General features: G+C 28.0%; 1 protein-coding gene across 3 annotated transcripts in view; it reads left to right on the top strand.

Moving 5' to 3' along the window:
* Positions 1-23,179, top strand: part of LOC103574871 (Zona pellucida-like domain-containing protein-1) — a 70,178-nt gene that overhangs the window by 43,438 nt on the left and 3,561 nt on the right. For 2 of the 3 annotated variants that reach the window (XM_053738737.1, XM_008554419.2), the window contains exons 1-7: positions 2,017-2,561; positions 13,945-14,026; positions 18,507-18,751; positions 18,872-19,065; positions 20,112-20,234; positions 21,280-21,494; positions 21,703-22,134. In XM_053738737.1, coding sequence (XP_053594712.1) covers positions 13,955-14,026; positions 18,507-18,751; positions 18,872-19,065; positions 20,112-20,234; positions 21,280-21,494; positions 21,703-22,134 — 1,281 coding nt within the window. In that variant the 5' untranslated portion in view covers positions 2,017-2,561; positions 13,945-13,954. Of the gene's footprint in view, positions 1-2,016; positions 2,562-13,944; positions 14,027-18,506; positions 18,752-18,871; positions 19,066-20,111; positions 20,235-21,279; positions 21,495-21,702; positions 22,135-23,179 lie in introns of those variants that run through there. The other variant, XM_053738736.1, reaches the window with a different exon arrangement.

Raw genomic sequence — 23,179 nt, 5'->3', positions numbered from 1 at the left:
ATTATTCTTATTCTTTCAATTTCCCTGCGCCTTATTATATACTTCGAAGTCTTGAAGTTGTTCCAACGACTCCGTATATTCTAAGAATCAACTTCAAGACCGTACACTGAACTGTCGTCATGTTTTTAGCCCCATTTAATTCAAAATAACAAAAAAACAATAAAACAAAAAAAAATTAACAATAAATGCAAACTCAAATAATAAATCAACATAAATTTAAACGCTTACTGAATATTTATAAAAAAAAAAATAATAATAAATGATAATTATATAATTTTTATATAACATACGATACGTTCGGAATTTCAAATAAAAAAATCTGGGCGTCGGTTGACCCTGCGGGCCAGCCCCAAAACTTCCCGCTGTTTTCGACCTCAAAGAGCTCGAAAACATTAGTGTAGATATATTTTTGAGCTCTTCGAGCTCGAAAATGCTATCACATGCAATTGTTTTTTTACGATCTTTTCAAGCTCTAACAAGTTACCTGTTATGCTGAAGTTTGAAAATTTAAGAATCGAAAATTATCAATGAAGCGGTTTTTAAAATTTAGTTCCTGATTATGTTCAGTAAAATAAGTGTATTGAGGCAGAAATCAATGTCAGGGATCAAAATCAAGATTTAAATAAGTTTTGACTCATGTAAGAAACAATAAAGTATGATATATCCGATAAAAATATTAAAAACTACGTTTTATCGATTTAATTGTTGATAATATGATTTAAACTAAAAACCAAGTTCGATGACATTATATGATCAAAAGAAACCATAAAAAAGATGAGTTGGTATGATATCAGGCACATTTTAGTACGTTATATTGTGATTTATCCGGAAAAAATAACATAAAATGTTATTTCTTTAACTTTTCAACGCCGATATCTTTTGAACTAATCAATCGATTTTGATAGTTGACGTGGCAATCGGCGCGTTTTATTGAACTCTAGAGCTGATTAAAATTTGAAATCGATCGCGTCAGTCGTTTCGAAAATATTTAGAGAAAACCGTTTTTCACCATTTCTTTCTCCCGCGATAACTCTCGAACGAATTATCCGATTTTGATGTTTGAGGTAGCAATCGACGCGTTTTATTGAGTACTAGAGCCGATTAGATTTTAAAGTCAATCGTATACGTCATTTTTGAGAAATCAATAAAAAACTAAAAAAAAAATTTTTTTTTTTTCGTAATTCGCAAATATTTTCGAGTCTATTCTATCAAATAATCTGAAATTTTCAGGAAAGTTGATGGCCAACAAGCTCTTTCAATTGCCACCTCAACCATCCAAATCGATTCATTAGTTCAAAAGTTACAAAAAGTTTACATACACACACACACACACACACATACATACACACACTCGGACATCATTCTGAAAATAGTCAGAATAGCTTTCTAGGATCTCAAAACGTTGACATATGATGAGAACTCGATTTTCGAAAATCGGGGTGAAAACAATAACTTCCCGAAATTTTTGAAAATCGTCGATTTTCTTAGCGGGAAGTTAAAAGAATTATAAATAAAAAATGACCGTGACAATAAATGTGAATCTCCGGTGAGAAATTCGGTAAATGTGTCGTGAGTAGTGGGGAAATAAGGCCCATCGTCTGGGCCTCAGTGTCGTTGCCCTCTATGGGTCTGTATACTCTTAGGACGGTCTGATGTCCACAGTGTCCACTTGACGTACGTCGTACAATTGAGGCTTTTCTCCCCACCCGCATACTTGGGCCTTATCCCCACCACGTACACTCCGCTGGGCCTTACCCTCACTCAAGCGCCGTTGAGACTTCATCCCCACCCCATTCTCTTCTCACTTACGCACAGCGATCATGCTTTTACCCCTACTACAAGCATTGCTCAAGCATCGAGCATCTGTAGCGTAGCGTACGCCGGGTCTTACCCCTTCCCTAAACTAATGCCAGTCTGCTGGGGCCTTACTCCCACTTTACTCATCGTTCGGGCATCATCCCCACCACCCAATGCACCTGTCGCTTTACCGGCTTACTAGTCAAGTTATAGCGGACACTCGAATACGCAGCACGTTCTGCGACTACGGATAACTTTTAAATCTCTTATCGACTATTTTATCAACTTAAAACAACATTATTTATATTTTTATCATTATCACTATATGACTGCTATTACAAATATATACATTGTGTTAAATTATATATTTTATTTATTTATCCAATAAATAACTTTATTATTTGGGATACTATCACGTGAAATTGTGACATGTGAAAGACTAAATAAATTTTTATTTTAGTGTAGTGGGATTTTTTTTTAATAATTAAAATTTAATTAATTAAATTGACAAATAAATCTGATATTTTGTAAATTGAGTGGTTAAAAGTGTAGATTTTTTAGTTGTTTCAGTTTAATTTATTTAAACTTATTTTAATTAAAATTTTTAATTATATTAGAAAATTAAATTGAATTGGAATAAAAAAAAACAAAAAAAAGAAAAACAAAACGGGTGTTTTCGGTATTGGTGGCCGGGATGCGGCACTCGAAGAACGTGAGTTCTAGTAGGTAACACGTGGCGATTTCACACACTCCTAATTTATTAGGTAAGAATTTTTTTAAAATTTTCAACATAAATTTTTTTTGTCATTTATTGGCATCGATATGCGAATTAATTTTATAAATCAAATAATTTTGTTTTTACCTGCCTTAATTCATTGGAATGCACTCTTTATTAATCATCAAATCTCTTTAATTCATTACTTAACGCGATATTCGGTAGGGCCAAAGATTGATCGTTTGGTTACTTATATTTTATTTTTTACTCTTTAAGAGGAAGGGAGAGAATGTGGTCAGTCGGGAAGTTATAAAACGAACATGTATAGAAAAAAAAATTTATTTTTTCGGAACTTTCGCAAAAACCACGTGGATTTATTTTCATTTTTTTTTCTTTATTAATAAATTAATTTATATTTACACAAACATATGACACTTAATTTTTTTTTTTAATTAAAATTTTTATTTTATGAGGATTTAAACGTTAACAAAATATATGTTAAACCCTCAGTTAGTTGCCAGAGGTGTCAATTACTCAAACAAATCTCGAGTTAAGTATAATTATTATACTTATTACCCAGCAAAATGAAGAGTTATTGCTTATTACTCATAACGTCTATTCAAAGATACTTTTAAAGCGCAATTTCTTGACCATAAATCAGACAAAATTAATTTTTTTGTCTTAAAATATATATAGGGTGACTGAGCCAGTGAATGAACGGCCGTATTTTATGATATCTTAATATAAAAGTATGCAAAAAAATTATAATTGATGTTTGAAAAGTTGTCAGTCAAACACTAATTGAGTATTTTCTTATATAATTGTGATTTAAATTTAAATTATTCAAGTAAAAATAAATTAATGTTCATTTACTCGCCGTATTCATTCATTTGGCTGATCATTTTAAATACGCGGGTAAAAAAATTTCAAGCCTACAAAATATTTAAATTTTTTGTCACCCGAAAAAAGGACGACAAATGGCTAAGGTGAACACTTGGCTGAAAAATGACCGATAACTAGGCCTAAAAATGGTCGAAAATACCCGCATGAAAATATCATATGTGATAAACATATATTAAAAAATATATGTTACAGATATAAATATATATGTGACAATACATGAAATCTTATATATAACTGTATATAGATTTAAGCCGATTTATTATATTTCTATACAGTTTTCTCTTATATGATTTCATATATTTTCGTATAACTTCAATATATTATTTATATATTTGAAAACTCATAATTTCAATATATTCAAACATAAATGTTATTTATATATGGAAACAAATAAAAATATATATATAATTCATCATTATATGGCACGACATATGTATCATGTATTCAACTTTATAAATTTTTATATATTTTTCGATATATAGAACCATATAAGTCTCCCCATATATGTAAGAATAAATAAAATCTATTCTTTTCTGTCTTTCTCTCTCTGTTATAATATTCAAACATTGTGTTCAGAATATATATATATATATATATATATATATATATATATATATATATATATGTGTGTGTGTGTGTGTGTGTTAGCTTACAAATTTACATATGTAATTATCAATATATGTAATACATATATGTGCTAACTTATAAGTTTACATATATGATTATAAATATATTTATCATATATAGTATTTTCATGCGGGTAGACTGACTCTATTTATCAATCAAATTTGAGCCAATTTCCGGTATGTGTATTAGAAATAAAGAAATTTTGACGTATTTTCAGTCAACTTTAGTCATATTTTTATAAAATTCTTTAGTTTCTGCATATTTTCGGTCAAATATTTTTATTCAAGTATATATGTATATATTGTCGATATTTGCAAAAAAAAAAAAAATATATATATATATATATATATATATATATATATATATATATATATATATATATATATATATATCCTGAATAGAGAAAGAAAGAAAGTAATAAAATTAATGAATCATTCAAAGTTCGCATTAATAAGAAAAAAAATTCAAAGTTCGAAATAGCTAACGGTTTTTTTTTTATTTGCGCGAATATATATGTCATCGTATGTTTTCATAGTTCATGAAATATTCACTAGGCATACAACGACTTAACTTGGTCGTCTCTTAAATAGTCACACCCATTTACTTTCCTGGATATAACTGTATTTTTTTATAATACATTTTCTTTAATTTTTCAAATAAATATTAGCTTATAAGTCGTATGCCGACTAGTCATCACTTATTCTTGTTTAACTACTGCTTTCTCAAATATTTGGTTAAAGTTACTACCTCTATTTTTTATTTTTACATTTAAGTAAATACAATCAAATTTTACGGTAGATCAGACAAATGTTTATTTAAATTTGTTTTATTTTTTTCTAATTGGTCTTAGGGATTATATATGAAGGCATTATTGCGGTTTAGAATCAGTGTCGTTGCACAGAAAATTTTATAATAAAAATTATCCAAAATTTTTAGGTAACAGTAGTTTCACTAATTAATCAAAGTGGGTGTAAAGTTGTGTAATTTAAAAATAAATTACATATAACACAAATAATTATCTAAATATGTTCATAGAAAAATTCAAATTTCCTCCAGATAATATTCATTAAATTTTTATATTTTTTTACATGTAATAAATTTTTTTTTTCAAATTTCTATACGCGGAATTTTTTTACACCGATTAAACACCATCTACACCGGTGTATTTTATTTTAACACCACTCTTTTTATAGTATATATACATATATATATATATATATATATATATATATATATACATATTTGTTTTTTGACTAATTGAATTATTTACTTGATAATTAAATAAAAAATTTACATTTCGTCAATTAAAACTCAACTAAAATTAGTAATTAAGATAACAAACAAGTATTTATTTTAAATAGAATGTAGGAAGGTTTTTTTTTTCTTTTATATGAATTTTATAAACCGTTACAAAGTAATAACAATAAATACCGAAATTCAATTGATTCTCATAACACGTTTACGCAATTTAACTATCAATGGCTGTTAGCTATACATTGGGAATAAAATTAGAATAGAATAAGAGTTGAAGAGAAAGAGAGAGAGAGAAAGATGTAGGTATAGATATGGATTTGTATGTATGGATAAGATTATGAGAGAGAAAGAAAGTAAGAAGGAAGGAAAAAAAAAGATAAAAAGAAAGATGAAAGGCACCGGAGCGCGTGAGTATCATGAATGGAAGGTTCTCTTGGGTTGCGCGTCTGGATCGTGCAGCTAACGAGTCACGGTCTACGAATGACCGTCGTAATTACGAGTGTGGACAGCCGTTAAAGGCCAAGCCTTTCCACCTCGATTCACGGGCGTAGACGTGCAGTCGATTTAAAGGTAAAATTATTAGAATTAGAGGTAAAAAGTTTATTTTTTTTTTATTTATGGATATTGCGACTTTTAAATTATATAGATTTTTAACTAATATCGCTCTATAATTCAATGGTATTTTTTTAACTAATAATGGGCACGTGTGACAGCCTGTAAGGCATCGACAAATTGTTGTTTCATGCACTTTTAAATAAATAATTATTATTTGCATCGTAGCTGGGGAGATTTTGTTGCAGCTACGCGACAAATCGATGGACTTGCGTGGACACTCTTATTCAATATTACAGGAAGTTGATGATTTGTAACAAACTGGCAAACTGCAGTTGTAAAAAAAAATTGATAATAAATCGTATGATATCTGAGACGTTAAACTGCAAAATTGAAAAAGGATTTGTCTCATTGTTTTTTTTTTTTTTTTTTATATCAAGTTATTTGTGTTGTAATCTGACATTTGTATTTGTCTTTGGGCAGACATTTGTTTCTGACAGTAAAGATGTTGCCTAGACGTCTATTGGAGAAAATTTGTAACTTTTTATAGGTAGTAAGTTCTAATACATGATAATTATTTTCCGAAATTCGGAAACCTGTTGATTGCGACTTTCAAATTTATTCAAAGAATTCTTACGACGAATTTAAAGAAACTGGTGTATAGGATTTAGATCTAATTAGATTTTTAAATCAATAGAATACAGAGTTTTTGAGTTATTTGAAGATAAAACTTTTTTTTGATCTTAAAAACTCTCATTTGTAAATTTTCCAATTTCGAACAGTCGTATATAAAATAAGATATTTTAAAAGTTCAAGGCCCATATCAGTTGCTTCAATATTTTAAACTAAATCTTGTGCAAAATTATTGGACAATAAATGTACTTTGTCATAAAATCAGTGGAAAAATTTAAGTTTTAAAAATGTATAATTATTTAGTCAATCAAGTTCAAAATTTGTCTTCGAAATTTGAAAAGTTATTAAAAAAAAGTATGACTAGTTTTTCGCAAATATCCTCGTTAGTATTGAGTTATTCGAAAAAGTAAATAAGGCCTTTTTTGTAGCTCTTTTAATTTTCTATAAAAAAGGTGTCTTATGCTTTTTCAAAAAACTGAATATTTATCGAGATTTTCGGAGTTTAAAAATTCTGAAGAGTAATTATCGAAATTGGGATACTTAATTATGACTCGTGAGTAAAAAAAGACAAGTTGGTCAGCCTGGACGTTTTTCCTATAAATTTTTTAATTAAATGTTTAAATAAGTCCAAATTAATGAAATCATTCAATGAGTTTAATTCACAAGTTTTTCAATTGAAAAATAATTCACTCGATAAATTTATTAAACAAAAGTTCTGAGAAGCAAAATATAATGAAATATAATAAAATGAGAATAGATATATAGAATAGGAAATAAAATGAAGTAAAAAAGACTGTTGGAATTAAATTGTAACGCTGGATGCTTACTCTTAATTATCTCTATGTTACATATATATTATATATACTATTTTCTCTCTCATTTCTTCTTTTATTCGTTTATTCGCTCACTCGTTAGTTCGAACATCTATTCTCTTCACTTAGATTTTTTTTCCTCTATTTCTAACGTTACGGAATTGGATTTTTTTAATTTTAGTTTTTTATTATTATAGACACTGTTAGGAGCTCGTTAGTTAATTAATTACCACTACCGAAATTTTGTGTTAACAAGATTGAATATATCTATTAGACATGTTGCAAGGATTTTATATAATAAAAAGATTGTGAGAATTGATATACATTTTATTAAATTTCAAACTTTTAGACCACGAAAAATATTCACTAAAAATTACTATTCGAAATGGTGATATAGTGTTTTATATATATATATATATATATATATATATATATATATATATATATATATATATATATATATATTACATATCCCGTATTCCCGAAGGGAAAAATATTAATGTGACATATGTGTTCTGATGTATTGGCTTGGGACGTATATTTTTTCTTACGGGATATGACCTAAATCCTTGAAACATAAAATTTTTTGAAATTAACCCTTCATATTTATATATATTCTTATATATATACTTCATGAACGAATTAATCGATTACATGGATCGTCCTTGCAGTTATCATAAAATTTAAATACAGTATCAATAAATTTAAACTAGTAGAGGAAAAGGAGGGGGGGGGGCAAAATGGGCCCCTTAAATTTTGGGGCCCATTTTGTCTCTCCTCTTCCCTACTCGATCACTCCATGACTTCATACATGGATATTTAGTAAAATTTAGTAAATATGGATATACAAATATATGAGTGCCCGGATATTAGTTCTCTGATCAGGTACTGGGTCTCTTATATTACTTGAGAAGAAATATAATGTAATTAAGAATTAACTGATTATAATATGTATTTCAGTCGTCGATGCGAATCGAATGATCTGAATTTTTGAAAAATTTATATTATTTTAATTATTCGTAAATTTTCGTGTTAATAGGTTCGAATTTTAAACAAAAATTTTATCTAGCTCATATGAAATTATAGAATAATTCAGACAATATTTAAAATTTTTTTTACTAATTCGAAAATTTACAAATACTTATAATATATATATGTAAAATTTTTTTTTCATAATATACTGGGATAAAAAATTCAAGTTTCAACGACAGAAACCTGAAACAAGTTAATTTACAGCTGATGGTGTAAAGAAATATTAGCGTATTTGTAAACCACATTTTTCGCGGTGAAATAAAAAAAAAAAAAAAAGGTTCATAATAAATGTTATCTATAACGATTAAGAATGTCTCGGGTTAAAACAATATTAATGTACTGAGATAAGTAACACACAAATGCTATATCAACAAGATTAAAATATAATTACGAAATCTGTCTTACAGTGGGAAGAAACTTGTTTCTCATTTTTTACAATAACTTGTATAAAAAAAAAGTGTAGAAAACAGTTGACCCTGCGAGCCGAACCTAAATACTTTACGATTCAAGTTTGGATTCGCGTTTATGAGTTTTCGAGCTCAAAAAAGGTTTTTATCAGAGCTCCTAATTCGAGCGCGGTCTCAAAATTTTACTCTAAAAATGTTGGGGTCTTTCGGATCCTTAATGAATGATTAGAGTTAAAAAGTCGTTTTCCCAGAATTTGACTTTTACAATTTTTCACAGATTCCCAAATAAATTTCATACCTCAAAAAAATATGCTTTCCATTTTCTCTCCATTAAATAGTAACTGAGAATTTTCCCAAGATAAAATTATGCAAATAATCAGTTCCAGAACTTTTAAAAACGTATGCGCATAGGTCCCAATTGTGTCGTCTGCGCATACCGTTTACTATGGGACAATTGTAAATTTTGTACCAGTTTTCTTATGGTCCGGTGTTACAATACGCCCATAGTAAAATTTAATGGGAATTTTTCAAAGTGTAGGTTTATAATTCGTTACATTAAATTTTTTTTCATTATGAAATGAAAAAGTGAGTCCGGATTTTATTTCAATCTGAAATTTTTGAGAGGGTGAATTTACATTTATTGCAGAAAGTACTTCCAGAAAGTAAGTCACCGTCGGAAATTGTTGAAAATTTCCGGTTTGTAAAGTTAATGTGTAGTAACGGCGTGAGATTAGACTCGTTTTCTAATAGTGGGGGTGAAAATCGACGGTGACACTCTCTGGGAAGACCTTACCACAATAAACTTAAGCCAAGACACTATTCAAATCCTCGCTTATGCTTTCCTAGTATTTATTTGTAGGTTATGATTAATCAAAAGCCTGATTCATTACATTAAATTCATAGAAAGAATGATAAAATATATATCTATACATATATATCATTAATGTATTTAAATTTATTCTGCTCATATATATTATGAACATTCTTTACGTCAACATCTATCATGTTAAATTGATAAAGCAAATGTTAGCTGAGTATTAATTAAATAATTAATTAGTTTTATTTAAAATACACTTACGATTAATTGTAGCCGATTTAATTAATTCAGAGTTGTTGAACTCCAATTATTACCATACACTTTATTATAGATCACATACAAGATTATAAAGCAATTAATTTGCCCCGAATTATCGTATTTCTAACCGACTTCTATTTGAGGTCTACTGCATTTATAGCTCCGGTAATTTCACAAATCATTTGAATGCTGTCATTTTTTAATAAAATTTTAATGCGTCGATTTCAGTTACCAGATCATTAAATTTTAAAATTTTGGTTTTAGAAAAAATTTCGTATGGCAAAAAAATTTTTGTTTTCATTTTTTATCTGAGTCCGATATGAATTTTATAAATTTTATTACTTAAAAAACAATTGTCATCATTTTGACTCATTAGTTCCGCTGTATTTTTTCAAATTTGATTCTAATCTAGTAGTACTAGTCAACGATTCGAGTTGACATTTTCTCATTTCTATTAAAAAAATTCAAATCGTTAGAAAAAAAATAAAGCATTAAATATTAAATTCTATTTTCTAATATTAATCAAAAACATTCAAAAAAATTATTCGCCCCCCCCCCCCCCTCCCTCCCTACTTAAAAAAATTATTTTTTTCCATTAATAATTTATTTCGAAAAAAGTAATTTATACGATCTAAATATTATTATCAATTATAATAATAAATATATAATGAGGTCATAAAATATATATATATATATATATATATATATGTATATATATATATATATAAAAAGTATTTATGTCTAAAAAAATTACAGATACTTTTTTACCTCAGTCCCATGTAAAATCTTAAAAATAATTGCAATGACAATTTTTAATTAAGAAAAAAAAAAAAGTAATAATTTATTATCACTTATGAATAATAAGTACATATTTTATCACTCGCTTTTAATGATTATTGTTATTGTTGTTGTAATTACAATAATTAATATTTTAATTAATAAGAATACTGTAGTAAGTAACGGTATAATTAGTGATGAAAAGAAATTTTTTAATGGTCGAAAAAAAAAAGAATATTATTATTATATTACAATAATTAAAATAATATCATAATAAGTAAGCTGACGTTCGGTGAGGTCAAACGTCAGACGGAAGTATGAAATAATAAAAATAAGGTAGGATGCTTGAACTTGATCTCACGAACTCGCGGTTTAATATACACGTCCGTTCACATGTTTCTTCTACGGGTCATATTTAACATGTCGAACATTCTCAGATCTGTATGGACATCTTTATATATATATATATATATATATATATATATATATATATATATATATATATATATATTTACATAAATAATCTCATATTTTACAAAACTCGATCGCGTTCCATTCTAGATAACATCACATGTTTTATGAAAGGATTTTACATAAACTACACATATGAGTATATATATATATATATATTTATATGTTTGTATATGTCGATATAATTATTATGTGCATTTATTATTTATTAACTGTGTCAAGAATGTATGTTAAAATTCCAATAAATCGGAAGTATTTATATGTTATTATTTATTATGGTTAATTATTATTTTTGTAAGCTAATAATTTAATATGGCTAATTAACAATAAGTCAATATTATATGTGTACATATGATTATAATTATTAATTAATGTTAATATAATATTAACTCTGTAATCTAAGTTTTTTTTTTTGAATCGGGGTGCATAATAATATATTTTATATATTTATTAATTTTAAATATTTATTAATATATTATTTATATAAAATATATTTGATGATAAAAAATCATTAAAAGATATAGTAAAGCCGCTCTTTTGAAATAAATCAGTGAAAAATTCTCCAATCAATGTATATGAAGATTGGATTGTTTTTTGCGCAAAGAAAATGAAAAAAAATTTATGATCCTAAAGTTAGCAGACAATTAATTATTTTTGAATTTTTTTTCCAAATGATTAATTAAAAAAAAAAAAATCTAAAAATATGCGTATGTATAAAATTAAAAAAACTATAGGTGCAATTATTTGAAATATTTTTTTTTTTATAATTTATCATTTTTAAAAGAATCCAAAAATAATTAGACGTCGGCTAAAGTCAGAGTCGTAAAAATTTATGTAATTTGACTGTTTAAAAGTTACTTGAGGGGTAATATGGCCGGTTGCAATTTTCAGTTGACATACCAGTACTCAAATATTTTCAAAATATAGATCTAGAAGATTGTTTACTTTTCATTACGTTTTTTTATTTTCATTCAGTGAATATTCACTGATTTGTAGATTTTTTCACAGATTCCTTTTAGAGAGCGGACTATGTAGGCCACCTGACGGAAATTTAAAAAAAATATTGCAGAAATTACTGTGGCCACAGTAAAATTTACAATGACTTTCTCACAGCTAAAAAATTTAAAAAAAAAAATTAAAAGTAAAAATTATGTTAATATTTAATAAGAATAAATTCTTATCATATACAACATATGTAATTGATTATTCAATCTAAAAAAAATAAATCAGCTCGTGGTATGATTTATTAACTGATGAATTTAATAAATAACCAGTTTGATATGAAATAGTAATAAATAATAATAAACACATTAGAGAACATACATTAAAGTGCTATAGGCTACAATTTAATACAGTGTGTATTAATGTCACACTGACATCTATGTATGTATAGTACAGGTAACTAATTAGCATGGCTAACTGATACTTGAAAGGCTTGTACAACGCCTCCAATCATCTGTAGCCCTTGTATTACCTTGTATTAGTTGATACCTAGCAATTACGCTTAATTGACTTTACTGACTGACCAGTTGTGAGTAACGAGACTTGTGTTTATAGATGTACGACGCCTACCGATTATTTATTACATATATATCTTAATTTTATCATCATAATTATTATTATGATTATTATTTAATTTATCATTTATTAAGTGTCAATACGAGACATCTATATATTTTACTTTTGATTAGAAAGAAAAAAAAATACAACGAGATTTTGATTTATAGTAACATGGGATAAAATGGCCACCTTATATTTTTATTTCAAAATGCAAGTTATTTTTTATTATTCTAAGAAATATTATTTTTTAGTGATGTGAGCATTATTATAACTCAGGAGACAAAGTGGCCATTTTGAAATTTGTCATAAAAATTTGTTCATGGTAATAATTTTTTTTTTTTAATTTATAATAGTTACTTTGTATTGTAGTTGGGCAAAATAAAATTATTCCAAAAATGTTCATGGTATTAAACTCCACAATTTGAAACAATTCTGAGCTCAGTTGACCATTTTTAGGATTGAAAAATTTTTTAAAATTTTGAACCTGATCTCGTTTTTCAAAAATTCTAATAAGACTGCAAAACTTCAAAGTCAAATTTTTTTTATTAAAAAAAAAACGTTCGCAAAATCTGCTTGCCAAGTACTCAGTTCAAATTTTGATTATTCTCGAATTTTGATAAAGTTCCAAAAACTACCAAATCAAAGTTCATAATTATCTAAAATTCAGGCTTACTCTTATGAGTCTTTTTGAAACGAATTTTACAAACGGACACCATCAATAAAATATATGGGAATCTGCTTAGAAATCCATATGGAATCCCTATGGAAACCCATATGGATTTCCAGATAAATTCTTATTTTTATTCCCATAGAAAATTCCCGCAGGAATTTTTCATATTTTGCGGAAAGTCTGTATAGGAACCATGATCGTAGATCTGAATTCCTTTTTTTTTCCGAATATTGACGACTTACTATTTATAATTATTACCTCTGTAAATAAATTTATGAGTAAAATATGTAATTATATATTTCAAAATTAAAAAATAAAAAATGTTAATTAAGAATCTACTCTATGACCGCTATACCCTATGCTTCCATTTATTATAGTGCTATGTCATAATTGGTAATTCGCAAAACCGTGTTAATTATTAAAGCGTAACTAAAAAATGTAATTGAAACCTCAATTATAATTCTAACGTTACATTTTATGATACAAACATTTTATAAATTGACGATTTACACGAAACATTATTTATGTTATAATTATATCCGGTTTTTTTTTTACTTAATTTAACATTACAAAAAAATATACATAAAATTATTTTTATTCATTTTAAATAATTCCAAAAAAATTATTTTTTTTACTAATAATTAATTCTCATATTTTAGGTTCACGCACATGCGCGTGAGAGGCTGTCGGACCACCAGAATGCGAGGGGTGTGGAAGTTGCTACGCATAATCATCTACACGGTAAATATAATTTTTCATTTTTTTTTTTTTTTTTTTACAAAAAAAAATATCAATTTTCTATCAGCTCCTATAAGACCCTACAGGTTCCCATATAGATTTCTATGTGAAGTTAACAACACATTAAATTTTGTTCATGCATTCTTTTCGGGTAATCAACCAAATTTTCGTCAATTTTTGGACATAGTCTCGCGAAAAAAATTTTGTATACATAAGTGTATAAAAATATATATGCCGTCATATAAATTTTTTCTTATGGTAAGCAAATTGTAATTCGCCACAATAATTTATTGCTTCATTTAATATCTGGATTTCTACACTAGCGATCTGGTTCTTTTTCTCTCAAAGATACACACAATTAGAAATTTTGTGTTACATTTAACACAAATCATGTCTTCCAAACGTCAACACAAATTTTTAGGTTAATTCAACACATTGCGTTTAGGTTGATCGTTAGCACAAATTATATGTTAAATAATTGAACAGAGAATCTGATACTTTGAATTTTTTTTTGTCAATTTAGCAGAGATCTAGTATTGAAATTAACTAATAAATATGAGCACATAACCTAACTAGCCCAAATATACTGACCTAACCTCAATATGACTTACGTCAATGTAGCGAACTATTAGTTCGATTTTCTGTGTTTTGTCTAAAAATAGAACTATGAATTTTCCTCTGAGCTATGAATCATCGATCCTAATCATAGAATATAATAGTTATCTATGACTACATTTAATTGTAAATCAGTTATAATTCAAGTTCCCTTTGCCATTGTCGCCACAATAGTAATGAAGAAATGCGCGGGAGTCAAGCAAGTGTTTAGTCTAACAACAAAAATTTTGTATTAATTTTTGAATAACCCAATAAACACCTTACATTCCGGACTATCTGTCATTTAACCTAAAAATTCCATTAAGGAAAAATAACCCACCGGCTCGTGTTAAATTAACAAATTTCGGTGTTGCAAATCAACACAAAACATTCAACCGACTAATTTTCTGCTACAAATACACAAATTTCCTACTGTATAGTCTCATTTTGTCCCAGGTTTCCCTACATCACTTTAACATTGTTAATCTACTAAACACTTTGTAATGATGACTATCAGCCATTAGCGATATTTAAAATGGTTCGATAACGTAAGTTTATTCCCGTGTACCGAAGTGGAAATCATCAAGTAAACTAACGCTGATAAATAAACAGATAAACTAAATAACAATAATAATAATCGGCATTATATGACACGAGATTCATAACGACAATGAATTGACACAGTAGGATACAACATCTTGCAAGCGGATATATTCATGCCTACTCTAAGTACCGTTATGAGTATATCATTAAAGCATTGCGACGTCTGCGTATATGTAACATATATGTATATATCTTATCTCTTTTCTTTTTCCTCACTTCTCTATCCTAATGTATTAACTCGCTCTTCACCTACTTATACCTTCTATTTTCCGATTCCTTTATCTTTTACGATTCTTGTCTTTTATCTATCGCGTTTACATCAACCTCTGTCTACTGATAACCCATTTATCCCTTTAGATAAATTATCATTATTTATAACTATTTTGCATTATATGATTATAATTATTCACTGACTTTAAATGATTGCCAAAATAGTCTAGAATAAAAAAAATTAATAAATTTATTAACAAAAACGAAAGCTAAAACTTCACATGAATTCTAATCTATTTCCATGGGTTCCCATAGATTTGGATTATTATCTGGATACCGACATTTGAAATTTCTTATGGATTTTCATGGATTCCGATATGATCCCTTACTTAACTCTGGATTTTTACAGAAACCCATAGGAATTCATGAATTCCCATGGGGTATTCATGGGGAAAATTTCTTATGACAATATCTCTAAGTCAGAATCCAAATAGAAACCCATGAGACTATAAAAATTCATGGAGATCCGACTCAATGCATCATAAATATTCATGGAAACCATAGGACTTTATATGAATTAGCCGATAACATTATGGAAATTTATGGATTTCTATGGGTTTCTGAGAATACCCATAGAGAAAGATAGACTCCCATAAGAATCCGTTGAAAAAATTTTTCACATCGATGTATAGAAATAGAAAACCCATAAAAATTTCTATATAATTTTCTATTTGGATTTTTTGACAGATTTTAAATTTTCGAACACTGTAATCAATAATTCCCTAATAATTTTACGCTCATCGCTACCTTAGATAGTTAGCTAAACCTCAGTCCTGCTTAATGAATAATTTAATGAATAATTATACTGTCAAAGTGATAAATGTTATTTTTATCGTCATTGATGATAAATTAATCGTAATTGCGTAATGATATAAATTAAAATGAACATTTATATCCTTTAATCTTAAGTTCCTCTTTTATTATTTTCCTCACTGTTTATCCCATTCTCTTTCTCTCTTGTACAATGCTACTCTCTTTTGTCTTTGTTTAACGTTCGCAGAAACTTGTTTTCACTTGTGTGAAAAACGTCGACCGTTAATGCAGCGGTAAAGACGCCTCTCCCGTTACAGGATTGCACACGTTGTTAAGAGAAAGCAAGAAATACAAAGAAAGAAAGATAGATAAAGAAAATAAATAAATAAGTAAGAAAGATGTAGAATAGAATGAGAGACAGAGAGAGAGATAAATATATTAAAAGAGTAAGAATATGTGTGAACAACATATTTCCGGTTAATACTGTTTACTCGGTTTATCGATTTCTCAAAACTCTGATTTGAATTTTTTTTATTTTTGTTGGAAATATATATATATATATATCCGGAAAAAAATGAATAGATCTGATTAGATATAATCATATCTGAACAGTTAGATATAACTAGAACCATATCTCGATATAATCTAACTATGTATAATTATATGCGATTATGAATAATTACATATAGTTTTACATGGTTATATATGATTAGACCTAATCATTAATCTCAAATAGATTTCGAATTAATAACATAAATTAAATTTCAAAATTCATTTATCCTATCGCAGTCATATGTCGTAATGATCAATAATTATAATTATCATTAACAATTTACTCCTTTAATCAATGAAAATTTAATTACCGCCTTCACTGGGATTTGAACCCGGGTCCTTCTGCATATCAGTCGAAGCTCGTACCACTCTGCCAATTTACGTACTCAATATTAAGAGTTTTTAGAACGTCTGTGTATTTATCACGAAAATCTTAACAATGCGCGTTATTTATTGATTATGATGACCCAGCTATTCTAATTAACTACTATGCGAATACGAATATAATTACTAAGCTAATTATTTGAATGTAAACCGATATAAAATGACCCAATAAGTGCATTCACCGACTTCTCGGTTTTTTTTTTGTTTTGAGTCATATCTAGTTGTATGAAACTGCGTATACTAAGATATAATTATATACAACTATATATGATCATATCTAATTATATATAAATATACATGATCACATTTTCTTGGGTTATGTTGTCATACATAGATTATGTATGATTATATATAATTAGATATCGTCATACATAATCAAATATAATTATATATAACTATGTACAGCTTGATATAATTATCAAAACTATACAAGAACTTTAGATATAATTATACATAACTATATGATTATGTATAGTTACATATAATCACTTTTTTTCCAATTGCTATATTTAGTTATATATAATGATATATCACTATATATAATTATGCATGACAGAATATAATTTTATATTATCAAACAGAAATTAAAATATAATTGTATGTAAATATATATGATTACATCCAATTTTATATATATCGTTACTTATGATCATTTTTTCTTCAGTATATATATGTTTATGTATAAATATATTGTCAGTATTCATTTTCATCATTTTAAGTCGTAATGGACATTGGACATATTATTTTACAATAGTAGTTGTCAGTTTAGCGTGGTAATATATATGTTTGTAACTAGTAGTAAAAGACGTCAAATAAAGCATCATCAATTACGTTCAGTATTACAACCAACTTAAATTGTAATGGCAGACAACTTTGACCATTAACCATTAATGTCACAACAAAACCATTCATTTTGATTTATTCTTTATTTATATTTGATTACCGCGCATTATTTTAAATTTAATACTACAATAGAGGTAAGCGGGGTTAAATTAATCACCTAAACAAGTGAAATATTTAGTAACATAATTTTGCATTCTATGAAATATTTATAGAAGGGAGACCACGCAGCCAATACTCAATACAAAATTAAGTTTTACTGCATGCAATTTAATGAAAAATTTCTGTGTCGACGCCTTCAGATTTCTGAAGTAGCATAAGACAAACTTGTATATATATGTTGTCTTCATATTGTAGTCAGAAGTTAGAAAGTTTGAAGTTGACATCGAACTTCTGCTTTGATCCAAAATTTTGCTCATCAACTCTATCTACTAGAAATATTTTGTAGCAGCCTTTCTGATCGCATTATTAAACTTTATTGTTAAAGATGGTTGGCATAAACATAGTCAGTGGTAACGGTGACATCTGGCCACTAGAACGTCCAGAAGGTATGCCATCAATCCAATCCTTGGAGGTTATGTGCGGTAAAGATCATATGGACGTTCATTTGTCATTTTCCCAACCATTTGATGGTATTGTATCATCAAAAGGACAACACGCTGATCCAAGATGTGTCTACGTGCCGCCATCTACTAGCCAAACTTTTTTTTCATTTCGAATAGCTTATGCTAGGTCAGTAAGATAAAAAATAGTACATTATGCAACTAGGGACTTCTTTTAGATGTATAATCTACTATTTTATGGTTTTTGTTTATTTATGGCTGTATTTAATTTAGCGATTTTGTTTTTCAGATGTGGCACTAAACCCGATATGCATGGACAGTTTTATGAGAATACTGTTGTTGTACAGTACGATAAAGATTTACTTGAAGTATGGGATGAAGCTAAAAGATTACGATGTGAATGGTTTAATGACTACGAAAAAACAGCATCAAAGCCGCCAATGGTCATTGCAGATTTGGACGTTATTCAATTAGACTTTAGAGGTATTTATATGTTACTGATAAATGTTCTATATTCAAAATTTATTCTGAATTTCCCGCTAAAAAAATTGAAAATTTTCAAAAAAGAGGTTATTGATTTCGGTCCGATTTTCGAACATCGAATTTCTAACAGATCTTGGCGTTTTGATCCGCATATTTTCTACCCTTACCTTCGACTCAAAAATCGAATTGCGCATGCGGGTTGAAAAGTCCTGTTTTAACCACTTAGTGTGTAATATACTAATTATTTTATAAATTTTCTTTTTTACCTACTAAAATTCGTTGTTCCTTTAGCGAATATAGAACATAACTTAGCCCACTCGACAGATGTCCGCGTTTCAAAAATGACCTCATAGATCCTAATGATGAGTCTAAGATACTAAATACAATAAATTAATTCAAAATTAATTAAATACAGGCATCGATAGATGGCTCTAGTGTAGCAATAGATAAAAATAATATTAAAACATGAAAATCATGACTTGGTAGTAGATTTTAAGTATCATCTGTCAGAGAACTGATGATAAAGAGACTTGAAAGACGCATATACAATTAATCATACAAAATGAGATCTTAATGATGTCTATTGGATAGTAAAGTATGAGACATGACGGAATTACAAGGTGATGTCTCCACTGTTGTATTCTCATGAATAAAATTACTACTGTTTGCAGATATTACGATAATAATAAATGAATTAAAATACTGATGTTATAACTTCTTCAATTGATTCCTCTTATATATTTTCTTCCGCCTTTTATGCTTGTTATGTTCCGTTTCTTATTCTTATTCTTATTCGTTCAAGATTAAAACGACATTCAGAACTCGTGCTACTGCGGTAAACCACAAACACGTCAGTGGTTACATCCTCATGCTCTTTTCATCTCTCATGTTTCTTTATATTATTTTATTTAGGTTTTTTTTTAAATAACGTATACCTGTTTTGCTAATGTAAAATATACTGTATACTGCATCTTTATGATGTTGATCATCATGACAACTGATGTACCATTAAATCTTTTATTTCATACATCTGTTATGTCATGCAGGAGACAATGTTGACTGTTGGATGGAGATACAGCATGGAAAAGGACCATGGGCACCTCCGGTATCGGGAATTGTACCCTTGGGCTCTACATTGACATTAGTCGTTGCGATTAATGATTATAGAGGTAAAGTCAAGTATTTTTTTATATTTTTAGTTATAAAGAAAACCTGCAATTGTAGAGGGTACCTATTGTGGCAATAGATAAATATTGTCGTTAAAAATTTTTTGTTTGATGTATTTTTTTGCAGTAGGACTTTAAACTGGAAATTTATAATTTTGAATAATTTAAGGCAATTGAAATTTGAAGTTTTTTTTTTTTTTTTATTTGAAAAATGCGGCTTCTTTTGCCCCAGATTACCCTGTAGTTTATGGAAGGAGTTTAAATTTTTTTTTGAACTTTGATAGATTTTTAAAAATATTTATTATGTAATTTTAGCTCAAAATTTTAAAATTTGATTATTAGAATTTTAAACTCGTAATATCTCAATAGCTATTCAGTTTTTGAAAAAAGTATACGATACCTTTTTTGTAGGAAATTTAAAAAGCTACAAAAAAGATTTCTTATAAGTTTTCAAATAACTCAATATTTACAGAGATATTTGCAAAAAACTAATTAGTCCCAGTAATTTTCAACTCAAAAATTCTATATCTAATTATTGTCATTTTAGACTCCAAATATCTCAATAACCATCTAATTTTTGAAAAAAGTATAAGATACTTTTTTTGTAGGAAATTTGAAGAGCTACAAAAAAGGTTTCTTACCATTCTTTGAATAATGCAATATTTACAGAGATATCTACAAAAAACAAATCATACTTTTTTTCCCAATAATTTTTGAATTTCCCACGCGAAATTTTTCCCTTCCTTTACTAAAATAAATAATCTTTTTGAAAAATGAAACTTTTCCATCAATTTAATATCAAATTCCATTAATCCCTATCAATTAGCTACCCAATTTTCAAAAAAATATCAAAAGTTGCCAAAACTACATATTTTTCCAAAAATTGACTTTTACCATTTTTTCGCCATAACTATTTTCTTACAATCAAAAACCAAAATGTATAATGATAATTCAAAAAACAATTTCACAATTGCACCTTTTTTCTCTAATTTAATTCCCTATTCCTAAAAAATACAACTACAATAGATATTCATATATTTATCAACAGGTGAATTTGATATGAGAGTAAAATCATGCGTTGCATCTGACGGCGGTGGGCACACAATACAATTGAGCGATGAACTCGGTTGTGTATTGAGGCCAAAGATGATTAGCAGATTTCTGAAAGCCCGCGGTGCTGATGACCGGGCTACGGTTATTACATATGCATTTTTCCACGCATTTAAATTCCCGGATGCACTCAGCGTTCATATTAAATGCAAGGTAACCATCCCAAAATATTATTCACAATTTACCGACCCTCGCTAAAAAAGTATATATAAATATATTTTAACGATTTAAACGACCTTTTGTATGATAATGCGGCAAATTTACATTTATCCTGTGATTTGTGGGTTATTTTTTTTTTTTAAATGTTTATTTATTTATTTGTTTGTTTGTTTTTGTTTATTTGGGGAACCAAAACTCGTAGGTTGAAATATGCAGACATGGTTGCTTGGACCATTGTCAATTGAGTGGCGCAGGTGGTCATTACATTCAAGACCGCAAAGACCACCCGGTTCGGACACTATATCCTCAGACCACTCAAACCACAATGACCCATGAAGACGACACTTCATTGTACGACGATATTATACAAAATGGCGACGAAATGGCGTCAATTGGTGGACAATTTATTGGTGTTGAAAAGTCGGCACCCAAAGCACAAGCTCAAACTAGTAATCGTAATACTCCGCAAGTCACTGATGAACAAGATAATAATAATAATAATAATAATAATAATAATATTAGCAATAATAATAATAATAATAATAATAATAATAATAATATTAACAACAATAATAATAATGATGATAACAGTCAAGACAATCGTGATGGATCAGATTTAGCACAATTATTTATGGTAAATAAACTAAAGTACTACTTTTTTTTTAATTTTTAACTGTACTCTGAGTCACAGATATTTACTATTATTCCCAGCTGTGAGTATATTACTAGGAATTATTCAATTCTCACAAATTATTGAATTAGTTGAATTTTATCATCAGTTAAATCAGTAAAAGTCACTATTTGTTACCATGAAATAGTTGCTAAGTAACTTTTGAAATTCACTGATGGCATCAGTGAAAGAAAATCACTGATCGCATAAGTGAAATTCAATGTTAATACTAAGGTACCGGCGGGTAATAAGGCCTGGCTAAGGAAGATTTTGAATAGAATCGAAAATATCGCATTTAATTTTAGAAATGTACCGTTAATCTTTATTTCAATATATTAACCACAAAATGTAGTGAAATAATGGTAATTTTTACCATAAAAAAACAAAAAATTATACTTTTACAAAAACCATACGAATAGGCCTTATTTTACTACGGTAGGGTAATAAGGTCTACGGGTTAAAAAAACTGGAATAGTTTAACTATACTTAATAAAATTGGTATTAGAGATGAATCATCACTTAAATTTAGCAACAATACTTTTTAAGAGTCAGAAGACTAGATTGCTTTGCTCATCAGCACTTAAAACTATCAGTATCCTTTTTAAGAGTCAGAAGACTAGATTGTTTTTTATAATTTCTTCTGCGCTACGACAGCATATGACAGATGATGAAATATAGAAGACAGGGAACGTGGTATCAGGACTCTATAAATTTGTCGTAACATCTCTATGCAAGACCCTTCTACTAGAGTAGCCTTGAGCGGAGACGGTTATTTTAAATATCATTTCTGTGACTTAGGCCTTATTACCCGACAAGACTTATTTCCCGCGGGTACCTTATAAGAGAAAATTCACTCTTTTGACCTGGGTCGAAAAATTTGATCTGTTCTAAGTCAAATAAAAATTTTAAGTTATTTCTATTCAATTATACTTTTTATTTGAATACTGTAAAAAACCGGTATTAAAAATAGACTCAATTTTAGTGGAATTTTTTTCCATGTACGGCATTA

Source organism: Microplitis demolitor, chromosome 4 (genome assembly GCF_026212275.2).
Source record: "Microplitis demolitor isolate Queensland-Clemson2020A chromosome 4, iyMicDemo2.1a, whole genome shotgun sequence".
In the NCBI taxonomy this organism is placed as follows: Eukaryota; Metazoa; Arthropoda; class Insecta; order Hymenoptera; family Braconidae; genus Microplitis; species Microplitis demolitor.
The sequence above is the reverse complement of the archived record's forward strand: the minus strand, read 5'-3'. Positions and strand labels throughout refer to the sequence as shown.